General features: G+C 41.7%; 1 protein-coding gene across 1 annotated transcript in view; it reads left to right on the top strand.

The window, feature by feature from the left end:
- The window catches only part of SLC22A16 (solute carrier family 22 member 16), a 162,708-nt gene that overhangs the window by 39,729 nt on the left and 104,238 nt on the right, over nucleotides 1-18,741 (top strand). The window contains exon 2 of the mRNA XM_056566324.1: nucleotides 4,562-4,625. Within this exon, the coding sequence (XP_056422299.1) occupies nucleotides 4,618-4,625 (8 nt within the window). The 5' untranslated portion in view covers nucleotides 4,562-4,617. The remainder of the gene's footprint in view (nucleotides 1-4,561; nucleotides 4,626-18,741) is intronic.

Raw genomic sequence — 18,741 nt, 5'->3', positions numbered from 1 at the left:
TCATCCTCAGTGATCTCACGGAAGGTATGTTCCCCAGCCACGTACAACACCACGGGTACCAAATAGGTGACAACGAGCACCCTGGGATGCCTGTTGTGGTTGGTTTTCCTCCTCCTCCTCAAAGCCACATTCCTCCTCTGACTCCTATTTCTCACAATCCTCTTCCAGCGTTGCCGCAGGTCCAGCAAGCGATGCTGAAAAGGCTGTTTCTGGTGGTGATGGTGACCACAACTCTTCCTCTTCACGCTCATCTACGGCCTGATCCAGCACTCTTCGCAGGGCACGCTCCAGGAAGAAAACAAATGGTATGATGTCGCTGATGGTGCCTTCAGTGCAACTGACTAGGTTTGTCACCTCCTCAAAAGGACGCATGAGCCTACAGGCATTGCGCATGAGCGTCCAGTAATGTGGCAAAAAAATTCCCAGCTCCGCAGAGGCTGTCCTAGTGCCCCGGTCGTACAAATATTTGTTAATGGCTTTTTCTTGTTGGAGCAGGCAATCGAACATTAGGAATGTTTTATTCCAACGTTTAGGGCTGTTGCAAATCAAGCGCCTCACTGGCATGTTGTTTCGCCGCTGGATATCTAAAAAGTGCACCATGGCCGTGTAGGAACGCCTGAAATGGCCACACACCTTCCTGGCCTGCTTCAGGACATCCTGTAAGCATGGGTACTTATGCACGAAGCGTTGTACGATCAGATTACACACATGTGCCATGCACGGCACATGTGTCAACTTGCCCAAATTCAATGCAAACAAATTTGTTCCATTGTCACAAACCACTTTGCCAATCTCCAGTTGGTGCGGAGTCAGCCACTGATCCACCAGTTGGTGCGGAGTCAGCCACTGATCAGGGCGGACAGGAGTGCTGGTGCGGTGTGACTGCTTTCAGGCAAGTCAAACCCAAGACGGTGTGACACTGCCGGATCCGGGATATGGAATAGCACCTGGGGAGCTGGGGGGGGGGGTGCCGTTGATGTGGAGCAAGACGCAGAAGAGGACTCAGCCGAGGAGTTTATGGAAGAGGATGGAGTAGGAGGAGTAGAGGAGGTGGCAGCAGGCCTGCCTGCAAGTCATGGCGGTGTCACCAACTCCTCTGCAGAGCCACATATTCCATGCTTGTCAGGCATCAGCAGGTTTACTCAATGCGCAGTGTGGGGGATATACCTGCCCTGACCATGCATCAGACCAGGTATCAGTGGTCAGATGGACCCTTGCCCCAACACTGTGTGCCAGACATACCATTACTTCCTTTTGCACAATCGAGTACAGGTTGAGGATTGCCTTTTGTGCAAAGAAATTTCGTCCGGGTACCTTCCACTGCGGTGTCCCAATAGCCTCAGACTCCACCAGCTTGTATGGTAAAAGTTGGCGGGCGAAGAGTTCAGACAAGCCAGCTGTCAGACGCCGGGCAAGGGGGTGACTTTGTGACATTGGCATCTTATGCTCAAACATGTCCTTGACAGACACCTGACTGTGGGCAGATGAGCAGGAACTTCTCAAGGCGAGAGACGGAGTGGCGGATGGTTGAGAGGGGGCAAGGAGGACAACAGTGGTTGACGTGTCTGAAGATGCCGGACCAGGAGGAGGATGGCGGCTTTGAGTTTGTGTGCTGCTTGTACTCATGTGTTGATTCCATAGGTGTTTGTGATGTGAGATCATGTGCCTTCGCAAAGCAGTTGTACCTAGGTGGGTGTTGGACTTTCCACAACTCAGTTTCTTTTGGCACAGGTTGCAAATGGCATCGCTGTTGTCAGAGGCAGACACAGAAAAAAATGCCACACTGCTGAGCTCTGCAATGACGGCATTCTGGTGGTGGCAACAGCATGAGTTGATTGGTCTGGCTAACCCTGTGTGCTGATGCATGCTGTCTGACTGTGTCACTAGCTCCTTGCGATGACTTCCCCCTGCTTCCAACTTGTCTTCTCCTCCTCTTTGTCTCCCCATCTGAACTTTCCCCCTGTTCTTCTTCTCTTCTAGCGGGCACCCACATGACATCCACAGATGCATCGTCATCATCAACCGCTTCACTTGTATCTGACAACTCAAGAAAGGAAACAGCAGCGGGTACAACATCATCATCATCGCACCGTACGTTCATGTGTGTAATGCTGCCTGACTGAGACATATCCCTGTTATCTACATCCTCTGGCAATAATGGTTGCGCATCACTCATTTCTTCCAACTGATGTGTAAATAACTCCTCTGATGGATCAAGTAAATCGGCTGTGGTGCTAGTGTTGATGGTGGCGGCAGGCAGGCGAGTTGTAACTTGAGAGGTGCCTGAAGCTAAGCTGGAGGAGGATGGTGCGTCAAGGTTCCAAGCGGAAGCTGTAGAAGATTGTGTGTCCTGTGTTAGCCAGTCAACTATGTCCTCAGAACTTTTCGAGTTAAGGGTACGTGGCCTCTGAACACTGGGCATTATTATAGGGCCAAAGGGAATCACAGCACCATGACCGCAACGACCCCTGCGAGGTGGCCTGACTCTGTCTGTCATTTTTTTTTTATTAGTGGTACTATGCGTGCAAGCTACTGTGACAACAGATATGAGTGCCACTGTGCACTGGCAGAAGTTGGCAGAGTAGACTCTGTAGGCCTGACACACACACACTTGCAGACAACTAACTGCTATTCAATCTATTACAGTCAAAATTGTATAAATTTTTTTTACATATACACTACTGTTACACCATATATGAGTTGCACTGGTGTGACACTGTGCCCTTGCAGGCCCTGAAAGGCAATTGTGTGAAGGAAACTGACTGTTATTATTTCACATTCAAAAAAGTTTTTTTTTTTTTTAATGCAAGCTATTGTGACACCAGATATGAGTGGTGGTGCTGGGCAAGTGGGCAAAGTATACGCTGTGAGCCTGACACATGCTGCCAGGCAGGCAAATGCAATTAGATTACACAGAGAAAAAAAATGCAGACTGATGTTCGAGCCCTAAAAAGGGCTTTATAGGGTGCTGCCCTTACAGCAGAGATCAGATTAGTCCTTCAGGACTTTAGTGGACACTGAATACTGTAGTCGATTGAAAGAAAAAAAGTTTTCCACCGGAGTACCCCTTTTAACCAGTGGTTCCAAACCAGGGTGCCTCCAGCTGTTGCAAAACACATGTGTGAAGGAAAATGACTGCTATTATATTACAGTCAAAAAAGTTTTTTTTTTTTTTTAAATGCAAGCTATTGTGACACCAGATATGAGTGGTGGCACTGGGCAAGTGAACACAGTATACACTGTGAGCCTGCCACACATGCTGTCAGGCAGGCAAATGCAATTAGATTACACAGAGGGGGGGGAGGATGCAGACTGATTTTCGAGCCCTAAAAAGGGCTTTTTTGGGTGCTGTCCCTACAGCAGAGATCAGATGAGTCCTTCAGGACTGTAGTGAACCCTGAATAAACTAGCCTAGCTATCGATTTCCCTATTAAATCAGCAGCAGGTTCACTATCCCTCTTCTCACTAACCATGCAGCTTCAGAATGAATCTAAAATGGAGTCTGTCCAAGAGGTGGGAGGGTCTGGGAGGGAGGGTCTGCTGCTGATTGGCTGGAATGTGTCTGCTGACTGCAAAAAACAGGGTCAAAGTTTACTCAATGATGACGAATAGGGGCGGATCAAACATCGCATTTGTTCGCATGGCGCGGCGAACGCGAACAAGCTATGTTCACCGGGAACTGTTCGCCGGCGAACAATTCGTGACATCTCTATTTGTGACGTTTCCCTGCCCCGCATCATTGTGCGCATCAGAGCTGGCCAATGATAGCTGAGCATGTAACAGCTCCATTCATTCTATCCAGTGCGTTAAGGGACATGTGACTGCGTGTCATAAATGTGATTTTGTTAGCCAATCAGCAGCCGGTCACGTGATGTGTGCGTAATCGCACTCATCGCGTGAATTCACTGCGCCGCGCATGTCAGTGGACTTAGCCGATGTTCCGTATTCCTATCTCCAGCTGCGGCTGCGCATGCTCCGTGTAGTGTATTGTTTAACCCGCTTCCTGGTTTATTTTGCGCATGACATGGCACTTAGATACTATTGTTTATGTTGCAATGACTGAGTCTGCGTCCGATGCCCCATATTAACGCGCATATCTGTGGACTTAGAAATGATTCTTATGTACCTCTTTTGTAAAACAGCTGTTTAGAAAACGAAGTGCCCAGACCTGCTATTATATTTAGTTGGTTACTACTGCCAATATAAGTGTTTGGTATGGAGGATTAGGTGTGTTCTCTTACTCACGTATTGTCCATAATTTGTAATTATGTAATTGCCCCTAATGTATTGATTCAAGTAAACTTCAACATTATAAGATGAATCCAGTATATAGGAGTTATTTTATCAATCGATTTATGAAATAATGGTATGTATAATGTGAAATATGAGTCAAATATATGAATATGAACAATATAAAATAAGGTCAGAAAACCTTCATCAGATATATAATTGCTTGTGTTCAAGGCCTAATCATAACTTGTACATCATTTTTGTGTTATATGTTCATGTATTTGTTATTGATTTATTATTTTAACTCTATTTATTCTTTTTTATGTTCCAGGGCATATCTGATTTGCCCCCAATTAGAAGCTCATACCTCACTCCTAGGAGTAAAAGATGACTAGGTAAGTATAAATATTTAAGCCAGGTAATTGAATATTACATGCCATAAACCATGCCATACTATACATGTTGGCTGATTTGATCATGTACGTAAAAAAGATTTTTTGATGAAATTGATGGATGAGGGTATCACTTATACGGGTCTCATTCTTCCTCCCTTTTAAAGCAGTTAATCATAAACTATGAATCTAATAGGTGTCCTATAGTATTTAGTAGCTCTGATAGGTCTTGATGCGTGTGCTATATATTCTCAGTACTGAACTTCACCTCAATAGTTGGTCTGAAATTGATGGTCCTTACAAAACATGTTTAATAAGAATTTTATTTGAATGATATTTGAAAGTATTATGAGTCACTCCAAAAATGCTGTGAATGAGAAGCCTTTGTTGAGTCCCATTGGACTCCTACTCTGTAGTCTATAAATCCACTTTGCCTTTTCTCTCAAGAGGACTCTATCTACATTTCCCTTTCTCCCATTTTGATCTGGCGAAGGCCACAGAATTTAATCTGGTCCATCTGGTTATTGTGAAACAGCCTCATGTGTCTGTCTATGGGAGTATCTGTGTTGGTCCAAATAGTACTCATATGTTTGCCTATGCGTCGTCTTAACTCTTGTGTGGTTATTCCCACGTACAATTTTGGGCAAGTACAGCTTGCTACATAGAGTACATTCTTGCCACTCCAATTGATGAAGTCCAAAGTCTTCTATGTTTTTCCATCTACTGGATTAGTAAATGATTTTATTTTGGGAAGAACTTTACATGTGGAGCAATGCCCACAATGATAAGAGCCAGGTGGAGGTTGTGGCAACCAGATCCTGTTGCTAGATGCTGTTTCTGTAAAATGACTGTAAATGAGGCCCATTGAGTTATATAGATAAGAAATGGGGTTACCTATTTTGTGAGGATTTTTCCTAATACCCCTTGTGAAAATGAAAAATTTGGTGCAACACCTTCATGTTAGCGTAAAAAATTACAATTTATTACAATGACATGCTGGAGTATACCACTACTTTAACTTTTCCTAGGGGGTGAAAGGAGAAAAAAGCCCCCAAAATTTGTTATGCAATTTATCCCAAGTAGGGAAATACCACACATGTGACACTAAACTGTTGCCTTGAAATAAGACAGGGCCCCCAAATCAAAAAGCGCCATGCGCATTTGAGGCCTACATCAGGTATTTTCATAGGGGTGGACATAGTAGTATTCTAGGCCAGTGATTCCTAAACAGGGTGCCTCCAGCTGTTACTAAACTCCCAGCATGCATGGAGAGACAATGGCTGTCCAGCAATACTAAGAGCTCTGGTTTTGCAACAGCTGGAGGCTCCGTTTTGGAAACACTGCTGTACCAGACGTTTTTATTTTTATTGTGGGGGGGGGGGGAGTGTTGGTGTTGTGGACTTTGTAGGGGTATGTGTACATGTAGTGTTTTTTACTTTTTATTATTTGTTAGTGAAGTGTAGTGTTTTTTTTAGGGTACATTCACACAGGTGGTTATTCAGAACGAGATTTACGCTGGGAGTTTGAGCTGCAGCGGAAATATTGCTACATCTCAAACTTGCAGCGAGAAACTAGCTGAAACCCCCCCCCCCCCCCCCTTTGAATGTATCCTGTACAGTCATATGGTGGAGGGGGCAAACCTCCATCTGTTGCAAAACTACAAATCCCAGCATGCCCTTTGGCTGTCAGTGCATGCTGAGAGTTGTAGTTTGCCACAGCTGAAGGCACACTGGTTGAAAAACACTGAGTTAGGTAACAAACTCTCAGTGTTTCGCAACCAGTGTGCCTTCAGCTTTTGCAAAAACTACAACTCTTAGCATGTACTGACAGCCAAAGGACATGCTGGGAGTTGTAGTTATGCAACAGCTGGAGACATACTAATATAACTTACAATAGAGTAGGGGGGAGCAATTGATATATAGAGACCTATGTGTCAATTTAGTATTGCGCAAAGGAAGAAACACTTAGTCATAAAAGCATAATTTTATTAGTATACAATTTAAAATATTAGCACATATTTAGTAATGATAAACAAGATTCAAGAATTTTACAGTTCTATCAAACACAGCTATTCCTAGGTGCTAGGTAGGTCACCAGGGTTGGGCTGCACTGGCCCTTCCAGTCCACTAGGACCCCCTACCTGTTACTGCAGGGAGACCCTCCTAGAGAGTGCCAACCTGCAACAGGAACCTCCTATCTCTCCCTGGTACTGGAGGCAATGGAGGCACCGAGTACAGTATGTACAGCAAGTCACCAGTAACAAACTAGCTGGTTTGCAAAGCCTCCGCAATTAATTCGGTGAGTATATAGTTTGCAAGCACATAGGTATCAGTAAAACACTTGCATACAATATTGATACAAATCAAGCCACATATTTCCAATGCGTTTCGTTGTGGCACATTTTTTATGGCGGCACAACTCTTCAGGGACAAGTGTATTTAGGCAGGAGCGTGGTATTTCCTGTCACTTATCTCACTGAATACATTTATCTAGTCGTGATACGACGAACAGAGGTATAGATAATATGTAGATGTGCTAGGATAAACAAGCCCAGGTAGGATAGACTAGTAGGTGATGGTCCGGTGAAAATATTCCCTCTTGAGAGTAGATATATGCCGTCCTCTCACTGGTGTGGCAGGTATGCAAGTGCAGCGCGGTCCATGCACAAACTGCTAATACAGGCAGATAAACACTTGTATAAAGCTGATATGAATAGGTCTACCTTTAGTATGAGGGTTATTCTTATATGGTCACCCACAGGGAGATGATCCGTACCAGGCAGTTAGGGCTATGCGAGATGGTGTCCAATGAAGGGGTGAAGGAGCCATGGAGATGTCACATATCCTGCAGTTAGTAGAATGGATGGGCAGCGTATGCAGGGATCCACTGTAGTGTTTAATAGAACTGTAAAATTCTTGAATCTTGTTTATCATTACTAAATCTGTGCTAATATTTTAAATTGTATACTAATAAAATTATGCTTTTATGACTAATATAACTTACAGCATGCCCCTTGGCTGTCCCTGCATGCATGTTGGGGGCTGTAGTTATGCAACAGTTGGAGGCAAACTGTTTGCAAACACTGAGAGTTTTTTTTTTTTTTTTTGCAAAACGTGTGCCTCCAGCTGTTGCAAAATTACAGCTCACAACATGTACGGTCTGTCAATGCATGCTGGGAGTTGTAGTTTGCAACAGCTGGAGACACACTACTACAACTTACAGCATGCCCTTTGGCTGTACGTGCATGCTTGGTGGGGGTTGTAGTTATGCAACAGCTGGAGGCACAATGGGTGTAGTTGGGGGTGGTGGATTGGGTGTGGTTTTGAGGTCTGAGTGGAAGGTCTTATACCATAGTGGAGACGACTAGTGTAATTTGAGCTGTCTGTCTTTATCAGATAGCATACTGATTTAGAAGACAGGTGTATAGTAGATTTAAAAAAATCTTTACAAAGGATGTAGGGTGGAGGAGGGGAGGTTTGTTGGGGGGGGGTGGAGTTTTTATTGTTTATACAATATTGGAGACGACTAGTCTAATTACGTCTGTCTGTTAGCTAATTATGCTCGGTGTAAACTTAAATTGAACATTGTAATTTATATCTCTATGTAAGTATATTTAGTAGAATTAAATAAAATATTTATTGTAATTAATAAAAAAAAATATATATATATATGTATTTATATATATATATATATATATATACATATATATGTATATATATATATATATATATATATATATATATATATATATATATACATACAGTACAGACCAAAAGTTTGTATACACCTTCTCATTCAGAGTTTTCTTTATTTTCATGATTATGAAAATTGTAGATTCACACTGAAGGCATCAAAACTATGAATTAACACATGTGGAATTATATACATAACAAAAAAGTGTGAAACAACTGAAAATATGTCATATTCTAGGTTCTTCAAAGTAGCCAACTTTTGCTTTGATTACTGCTTTGCACACTCTTGCCATTCTCTTGTTGAGCTTCAAGAGGTAGTCACCTGAAATGGTTTTCCCTTCACAGGTGTGCTGGTGTGAAGGAGGAGGTGTGATGGTGTGGGGTGCTTTGTTGGTGACACTGTTGGGTATTTATTCAAAATTGAAGGCATACTGAACCAGCATGGCTACCATGGCATCTTGCGGCGGCATGCTATTCCATCCGGTTTGCGTTTAGCTGGACCATCATTTATTTTTCAACAGGACAATGACCCCAAACACACCTCCAGGCTGTGTAAGGGCTATTTGACCAAGAAGGAGAGGGATGGGGTGCTGCACCAGATGACCTGGCCTCCACAGTCACCAGACCTGAACCCAATGAAGGCAAAAGGGCCAACAAGTGCTAAGCATCTCTGGGAACTCCTACAAGACTGTTGGAAGACCATTTTAGGTGACTACCTCTTGAAGCTTATCAAGAGAATGCCAAGAGTGTGCAAAGCAGTAATCAAAGCAAAAGGTGGCTTCTTTGAAGAACCTAGTGTGGTACGCCTCAGGGGGTGTAGGGTAGCTGGGGTGTTGCAGAGCAGGTATCAGGGGTTGATTAACCCTTGTCACTCGTGACGCCAGGGTGAGGGTTAAATGCTGATGTAATGCTGGGCCTATCGCCACCCTTCCCAAGAACGATAGGTGAGTGCAGAATAACGGATTGTCCACAACCAGTGCTTAGCTGAAAACTTGTAGAAACTTTACTGAAGATTTTCTGTAACATGCAGTTACCGGTAACAGTCCAGATAACAGAGTCTATATACAGCTGAAGCAGCAATTGACAGTGGTTGGGACCTTGTAAGTTCTCTTTAGTTTAGAATGAATTTGTAGCATAGATCCGCTGGATTTAGGGGTAGATTTAGGTCCAGTGATCTTGCGGAGTTAGCGGGGAATTGTAATAACTCACAGTCTTTAGCGTAGGCTGAGGCCGCAAGGCTCTGGCCTAGTAATTGTCTTTGTAAGTTGCTGAGGTCCTACCTCATCCAATGTCAGCAACCCAAGAGAGCGATTAATGGCTGCAGCTCCCTTATATGGGCAGGGGCTGAGCGGTTTTGGATTGGTCCATACAGCTGTCACTCACCGTTACATGGCATTGTGGGTGAACACCTGACACAAGAACCACCAAAGGTCCTTCAACAAACCATAGAGTTCTGAACACCAAGTCACATGACCTAAGGTCCTGCAACGCTAATAGGTAGGCATTTAAATATACATTGTTACATTTATATTTAGATGAATATTTTACATTTATATTTAGATGAATATTAGCTAACTGAGGGGTGACGAGGGGTTAACTAGAAAAGAGGGACCCCCCGTTCCTAGGAACTCTGACTTTGGGGACCTCTAACAAGGTACGGTATGCAATACGGTACCGGGACACCACACTAGAATATGACATATTTTCAGTTTTTTCACACTTTGTTATGTCTCTAATTCCACATGTGTTAATTCATAGTTTTGATGCCTTCAATGTGAATCTACAATTTTCATAGTCATGAAAATAAAGAAAACTCTTTGAATGAGAAGGTGTGTCCAAACTTTTGGTCTGTACTGTATATCTATATATATATATATATATATATCAATATATACACATACATATATATATATATATATATATATTTAATAAATTATATAAATACATATATATATATATATATATATTTTATTTATATAATTATTGAAAAAAATATTTATATAAACATATATATTTTTCAATAAATATATAAAAAAATATTAAATATATGTGTGTGTGTATATATATATATATATATATATATATAGATATATACATTTTTATGATTATTTCAAAACACAAATAAATAAATTGTCCTGCATTTTTTGGTTTGAAAAAATGTAAGAAAAAAAGCAAGAAAAAACTGCAGTGCAATTTCCTGCATCTGGAGTTTTTCCTGGTGTTTTTTCATTTCGGTGAAAATTGCATTTTTGGCACCTTGGCAGTTTTTGTTGGTACCCAAAATAAAGGCCAAGTCAAGCCTTTAACTCATGTCATGTTTCTTAAACCATTCCTGAACAATTTTTGCAGTGAGCAATGTATAATCCTGCCGAAAGTGCCCACTTCCATTTAGAGAATACCATTGTCATGAAGCAATGTACCTGGTCTGCAACAGTATTTTGGTAGGCAGGATGTGTTAAAAGAACATCTAAATAAATGCCAGGGACCAAGGTTGCCTAGCGGAACATTGTCTAGATCATCACATTGCCTCCACTCATTTGCCTTCTACCCATATTGCGCCCTGTTGTCATCTCTTCTTAAGGTGGGCTACACACATGCATCTACCTATAAACATGATGTAAAAAAAAATGTGATTCATCAGACCGAACTGCCTTCTTCCATTGCTCTACTGTCCAGTTCTGATGATCACAAGTTAATTGTATTCTAGGTAAGTTTGGTGTTGAACGGTTTTCATTCTGTGGCTATGCAGACCCATAAGTGGCAAGCTGCAATGCACTACTTGTTCTAACATCATAATCTGACAGCCAGTATTATCAAAAAAGTCTGAACACTTAGGGCCCTTTGACACAGTTTACTAATTGTCTGTCCTTAATTAAAAAATGCTAAGAATGCAAATAATAGAGACAATAAACGAAAAACCTTCCCATGACTGAACCACGCCCAAAGCTAACTAAAAGGCTAGAATTCCACTGAGGTTTTTACCCTTCAGCAAAAATGCCAGGAAAAACTGCCAGGAAAACTGCCACAGATTTTTTCCTGCGTTTGGCAGTTTTTCTGGCGTTTTTTCTGGCATTTTTCCTGGTGTGTGGAAATAGACAGTTTTGTCCCCTGTTGCAGTTTTCTCACTGCCTGCAGGGTACCACTCTGTGGGTTGGATGCTGAGCGCCCGGGCCACAGAGTGTAAAGAGATGAGGAGTGATGTACAGCATCACTACTCACCTCCCCCAGCCGTATAGTATACAGGGGGCATAGTGAACCTGTGCATACTGTACAGGAGCCGGGAATCCTGTCACCAGACTGGCAGGACTCCCTGCTCCTATAGCCCTTTGGGCAGTATACAGGATATACAGCTATCTATAGATAGCTGTATATAGTGTATACAGAACAGGAGGTCCACATACCTTCCTCGCTCCCTGTCCCCGTCGGGTCAGTGTAGCTCCGCCCCTAGGGATAATGTCATTAGGGGCAGAGCCACAGACAGGAGTCAGGCTAGTAAGGGTCTGAAGCTCTGTTCACATTGTCCGTTTTGTATAATGTGAACAGTCCCTTCTGGCAGTGTCTACCAGACAGGGAGACTCCAGCTGTTGCTAAACTACAACTCCCAGCATGGTCAGACAGCCAAAGGCTGTCTGGTCATGCTGGGAGTTGTAGTTTTGCACCAATTTGAGGCTCCCTGTTTGGGTAGACATTCCATTATATGCGCTCTCCCCAGCGGAGAGTGCCAAAAATGTACTAACCAATGTTTTGTGTTTTTTTTTTCTTTCTTCTCGTTTCAGAACCATGTATGCAGAGGATTACTGCGGATTCGATGGATTACGGCGGATGAACTGGATTTTTTTCTTTTAATAAAATGGCTAACCAGGGCTGTGGGGGAGTGTTTTTTAAAATAAAATAATTTTTCCAATGTGTTGTGTTTTTTTTTTTTTATTGAATTTTCAGGCTTATTAGTGGAAGCTGTCTTATTGATAGGAATCCATTACTAAGCCAGGGCTTAGCATTAGCCCCAAAAACAGCTAGCGCTGACCCCCAATTATTACCCCGGTACCCTCCGCCACAGGGGTGCCAGGAAGAGCCGGTACCAACAGGCCCGGAGTGCCAAAAATGGCGCTCCTGGGCCAGGCTGGCATTATTTAGGCTGGGGAGGGCTAGTAACAATGGTCCTTGCCCACCCTGGTAACATCAGGCTGTTGCTGCTTGGTTGGTATTGTGCTGAGAATGAAAATATGGGGAACCCTATGCGTTTTTTTATTTTTTACAAATAAATTAATTAATAAAAAAAAAAAAAACGCATTGGGTTCCCCATATTTTATAGATACCAACCAAGCAGCAACAGCCTGATGTTACCAGGGTGGGCGAGGGCCATTGTTACTGGCCCTCCCCAGCCTAAAAAATGCCAGCCTGTTACCGCCTAGGAGCACCATTTTTTACGCTCTGGGCCTGTTGGTACCGACTCCTCCTGGCACCCCTGTGGCGGTGGGTATCGGGTTAATAATTAGGGGTTAGCACTTGCTGGTTTTGGGGCTAATGCTAAGCCCCAGCTTAGTAATGGATTCCGTCTATTAGACAGCCTCCATTACTAAGCCTGAAAATTCAATTAAAAAAAATACAACACATTGGAAAAATTATTTTATTATAAAAAACACTCCCCCACAGCCCTTGTTAACCATTTTATTAAAATAAAAAAAATCCAGTTAATCCGTTGCAATGCAATGTCTTCCCAAACAGGGAGCCTCCAATTGGTGAAAACTACAACTCCTAGCATGCCCAGACAGCCTTTGGCTGTCTAAGCATGCTGGGAGTTGTAGTTTAGCAACAGCTGGAGTCTCCCTGTCTGGTAAGACACTAGCAGAAGGGTCCGTTCACATTATACAAAACGGACAATGTTAACAGAGCCTTATACCCTTACCAGCCTGGATCCTGTCTGCAGCTCCGCCCCTAATGACATCATCACTAGGGGCGGAGCTACACTGGCCCGCGACGACTGGAGGGAGGTAAGGGGACTTCTTCGTCTTCTGTATACACTATATACAGCTATCTATAGATAGCTGTATATATTGTATACTGCCCAAAGGGTTAACCTACACTGTCCATCAGTGTAAGTTAACTCTTTCCTTGCTGGGCTGGCTTACCGAGGGGTTAAGTGAGCCAGCAATGTGTATACTGTATACACATTGCAGGCTCACTGTAAGTTCTTGCTGGGCAGTAGATATACCATGTATATATACTGCTCAGCATCAGCTGTTCTACCGGCTCTGTAGCCTTGGGTACAGCTGATCCCGACAGTCACTTCAGGAGGATCGCAACGGGTGTCAGGAGAAGTGACATCCGCTGTGACCTGTCACTTATTGCAGCTACTGTTGCTCCCAAAATGGAGCACACTCTGCTCCATGCTGGGAGCTGTAGTACCTGCATTAATAGACAGATCTCAGCGAGTGTAACTTCTGACACCCGCTGTGATCCTCCTGTATAATGTATAGATGCGGCCGCTCTTCTATGGTCCTTGCACTGACGTATATATACACATATTCATATTTCCTGAACCATCTGACCAATCACAGCTCTCTGTGGGAAATATGAATATGTGTATATATATACGGCAGTGCAGGGGACCATAAAAGAGCAGCCGGCTGCATCAATAAATTATACAGGAGGATTGCAATGGGCGATCTGCCTATAGTACAGGTACTACTACTCCCATCATGGACATGTGTTGCATGCTGGGTGTAGTAGTACCTAAAAAATGTACATACACTACATTTTTATTATTGTCGGCTACATTTTTTGTGCTTTCCCGCCCACAGAAATTTTTCCCTGTTTAAAAATTAATAAAAATTTCGAAATAAAAAAGATACATTTCGTTAGATAAATTTTTCCCATCACTACTGTATCTTTTTTATTATTTTTTTTAATGGTACCCTACGAAATTTTTATAGAAAAGGTATCTCTATCACTTTTTTGGATCGCTAAAGTCCAAAAAAGAATAAAAACCGCCTGCAAAAACGCAAAAGTTAAAACCAACATGGTGTTTTTCTTGGCGTTTTTGCTCTCCCATAGACTTCTATGGGAGGAAGACGCCACGATTTCAGGGCAAAAAAACGCCAAACTAGATTTTGTCGGGCGTTTTGAAAATCCAGCCTCTGAGCCCGAAATTGCTGAAAAACGCCAAAAGGATAAAAAAAACGCCAAACTGAAAAACGCCAAGTGAATCTGGCATTTTGCAGTTTACTATTGACTTGCAGCTAACATCCGGACGCAGCGCGGGAAAATTGGCATTTTTTACGGCGTTTTTGCAAAAAAAAAAAACCTCAATGGAATTCCAGCCTGAAAACCAAACAAGAAAGGTGTGTATAGATGTACTGAAAAAAATCGCTTTAGTAGACATAAGTGCACGGAAAAATGACCCGGAAGACGCCTTGAGCGAAACGTTGGGTGAAGGAGGCCTACACAGTTACTAAGCCCACTTGGTAATGATTGTCATTATTTTGCTATCTTTTTTCCCCTTGTCTTTGCAGTATTACCTTTTTTTGCTATGACATTTACAAGCATGCACTTTGTATTCACTGCTGCTACCCTCAGCACTGAGGACTTTGGGGAATACAATACATGTTTGCCACAGTGATATTTACATTGTGGTCACATCTGCTATGTATGCTTCCATTTCTGTTGTGTTTTTTGTGTTTCCATCAGTTGTACTCTATATGTGATAATAATAAGTTTAAAATGTGTGTTTTTCAGTGCACTTATGTCTAATAAAGCAATTTTCTAAATTAGTCTATACACACTTTTTTTGTTTGGTGTAAATATTAGAGACGGTAAGCTCAAGTTTTCCTGAAAAATGAAATACAGGTAATCTATGAATGCACAAATAGTACAGACCATCTCATTGGTTATTTCATTTTTATGTTTATAAATGTTTATCTTTGTTTGCAGAACATCAAGGTCACACACACAAAAATTCAAAATGAACTTTGTGCCTTTAAACTATTTTGATTCAATTCAGTTAAGTTTAACTGAATTTACTCCAAATGTTGTCACTGAATAACTTTAAGAAAACAAAACAGTGACCAATTGACTTGTGAATAAGAGATGATGATGGTTACAATTGTAAGTTTACAGCGGTGGCACAGAACTGTTCACTTTCGCCAAGTCTGTTAGTAAAGGTAAAGAAAAGGATAAAGTGTATTTAAGATTTCCTATAGTTTTATAGTATTATTTCACATTTTTAGTTATTTTCAGAACTGCTTTGTTAGACTTGTGGTTTATTTTTTTTAAATATACACTTGTGGTATTTTCGGTCCGGATTTTCGATAAGTCAGGTGCTGTAAATGCAGTCCTGCAGAACTACTTTAATCTCAATACACTTGTGGGGTTTCATGCATATACATGCAATTTTTTAGGTCTTGACCCTATTAAAGTGAAACCAGGATCTGTCCAGATTATGTTCCTGGTGCAAAACAGAATTTAATGTTCGTCCATGCCCCAGGATTGTCTCTTCTCTCAGTCAGCTGCCATAATGATAAGAACAGCAGGCCTGGCAGGAATATGCATGGTGATGGGGATTTGGACAGGGAGACTGGTCAATGTTGAGGGAAAGCTGAAAGTGCAGAGATATCCCAATGAAAACCAGATCCAGAGTAATCTGGACCTCAGACTGGGTTGAAGGTTCACTTTCCAACAAGACAATGGCCCTAAAAACAGGAGTGGCTTAGGGACAACTCTGTAAATGTCCTTGAGTGACCCAGCCAGAGCCCTGGCTTGGCCCAATTGAACATCTTTAGGTTGGAACTCCACTGAGGTTTTTTTTTGCAAAAATGCCATTAAAAACGCCAATTTTCCCGCACAGCGTTTTTTCAGTGAAAAAACGCCGCGGACAGATGTTGGCTGCAAGTCATTAGTAAACTGCAAAATGCCAGATTCACTTGGCGTTTTTCAGTTTGGCGTTTTTTTTAAATCCTTTTGGCGTTTTACAGCAATTTCGGGCTCAGAGGCTGGATTTTCAAAACGCCCGACAAAACCTAGTTTGGCGTTTTTTGCCCTGAAATCGTGGTGTTTTCCTCCCATAGAAGTCTATGGGAGAGCAAAAACGTTAAGAAAAACGCCATGTTGGTTTTAAATTTTGCGTTTTTGCAGGCGGTTTTTATTCTTTTTTGGACTTTAGCGATCCCAAAAAATTATGGAGATACCTTTTTTATTAAAACTTCGTAGGGTACTATAAAAAAAAAGATAATAAAAAAGATACAGTAGTGATGGAAAAAATTGTATCTAACGAAATGTATCTTTTTTATTACGAAATGTTTATTCATTTTTAAACAGGGATCAATTTATGTGAGCGTGTAAAGCACTAAAAATGTAGCCGACAATAATAAAAATGTAGTCTGTGTGTGTTTTTCACTTTTTTTTTTTATTTTTTACTTTTTTTTTAGATAGTACTACTACTCCCAGCATGGAACACACTGTTCCATGATGGGAATAGTAGTACCTGTACTAATAGACAGATCGCCAGTTGCGATCCTCTTGTATAATATATAGATGCTTCGGCCTCTGCTATACACATATTCATATTTCCCGCAGAGAGCTGTGATTGGCCAGATGGTTCCAGCCAATCACAGCTCTCTGTGAGAAATAGGAATGTGTATATATACGGCTGTGCAGGGGACCATAGGAGAGCGCCGGCCGCATCCATACATTATACCGGAGGATCACAGCGGGTGTCAGGAGTAATACCCGCAGTGATCTTTCCTTAATTACAAATACTACTACTCCCAACATGGAGCACACTCTGCTCCATGCTGGGAGCTGTAGTACCTGCATTAATAGACAGATCGCAGCAGGTGTCAAAAGTTACACTCGCTGCGATCTGTCTATTAATTCAGGTACTACAGCTCCCAGCATGGAGTGTGCTCCATGTTGGGAGTAGTAGTACCTGCAGACATCACAGTGGATGTCACTACTGACACCCGCTGTGATCGTCCTGTCTATAGCAGAGATGGAGCGGCTGTATACATCGCTCGTATCCCTGCTCTGCACTATACTACGGGCCGGCCACTCATTCATTCATCTTTTCCTTAGAGATGTGATTGGCTGCAACCATCCGGCCAATCACAGCTCTGGGCGGAAAATATGGATAGAACATCACTCAGAGTACAGAGCAGAGATGGAAGTGCTGTATAGAGCCGCTCCGCTTCTCTGCTATATAATGGACAACCGCATCGGGTGTCAGACTGACACCAGGGGCGATATGTCTATAGTACAGGTACTACTACTCCCAGCATGGAACAGTGTGTTCTATGCTGGGAGTAGTAGTACTACATAAAAAATTTGAATAAAAAGTTAAACACACACACACTTTACAAAAAAATGTATTAAAACTTTGTTATAAAAAATAAACATTTAGTTAAATACATTTTTACATCCCTACTGGTACCCAACTATTTTGTAAAAAAAATAAGGAAAAGGGGCAAAAAAAAAAGGCAAATTCCACACAAAGGTAAAAACGCCAGAAAAAACGCCAAAATGCTGGGGAAAACTGTGGCAATTTTTCTGGCATTTTTATGCCGCAATAAACGCAGGGCAAAAATCTCAGTGGAGTCCTAGCCTTAGAGAAACCTGAAAATCCCCAAATCCAGGTGTGCAAACCTTGTAGCATCATAGAAGACCGGAGACTGTAATCACTGCTAAATGTGCTTCAACTAAGAATTGAGTAAAGGGTCTGAATACTTATGTCACTGCAAGATTTTAGTTTTTCCTTTCAATAAATTAGCAAAGATTTCTAACATTGTGTTTTTCATATATGGGGTATTGAATACAAAATGATGGGGGAACACTTTTTTTTTTTTTACAACAACATAAAAAAGTGAAAGGGTCTTATGACTTTGCGAATGTACTGTATATATTCTATATTGGTAAAGCAGAACAGACAAAGAATGGGAAACAATGTACAGGTCAGTGTGTATAAGAACTCAGTCTTAAATCTGGCGGATAAGCACTAAGGAATGCACACTTATTATTGTGTCATGGAAACTTTGGATTTAGGATTGAAAGAAATGTCTTAGCATAAGCATATGAAGTTAGCATAATACACCTTCATAGTGTGCACACCATATAGTGTAAGACAAATACATGTTATTGGATGTTGTGATAAAAAAAATTATATATATATATATATATATATATATTAGTTAGGAGTAGCCGTATTAATTCAGTGATGCAAAAAGCAAAATCATCGGTAGTTGCAGTATCTTGTAATACCTTTTTTATTGGACTAACCAGATTTTGTAGAGACAAGCTTTCGGGATTCCTCCCTTTATCAAGTCATAAGCATTTTTGAGCTCACAAGGAGAAAACACAGGTTCTATCTCACAAAATATGCAGGGGTTAAAACAACATATGTGGAGAATGGACATTCAGTTGGGCCATAAATTATATAG

Source organism: Hyla sarda, chromosome 3, assembly GCF_029499605.1.
Source record: "Hyla sarda isolate aHylSar1 chromosome 3, aHylSar1.hap1, whole genome shotgun sequence".
In the NCBI taxonomy this organism is placed as follows: Eukaryota; Metazoa; Chordata; class Amphibia; order Anura; family Hylidae; genus Hyla; species Hyla sarda.
This window is presented reverse-complemented; position numbering and strand designations above follow the sequence as displayed.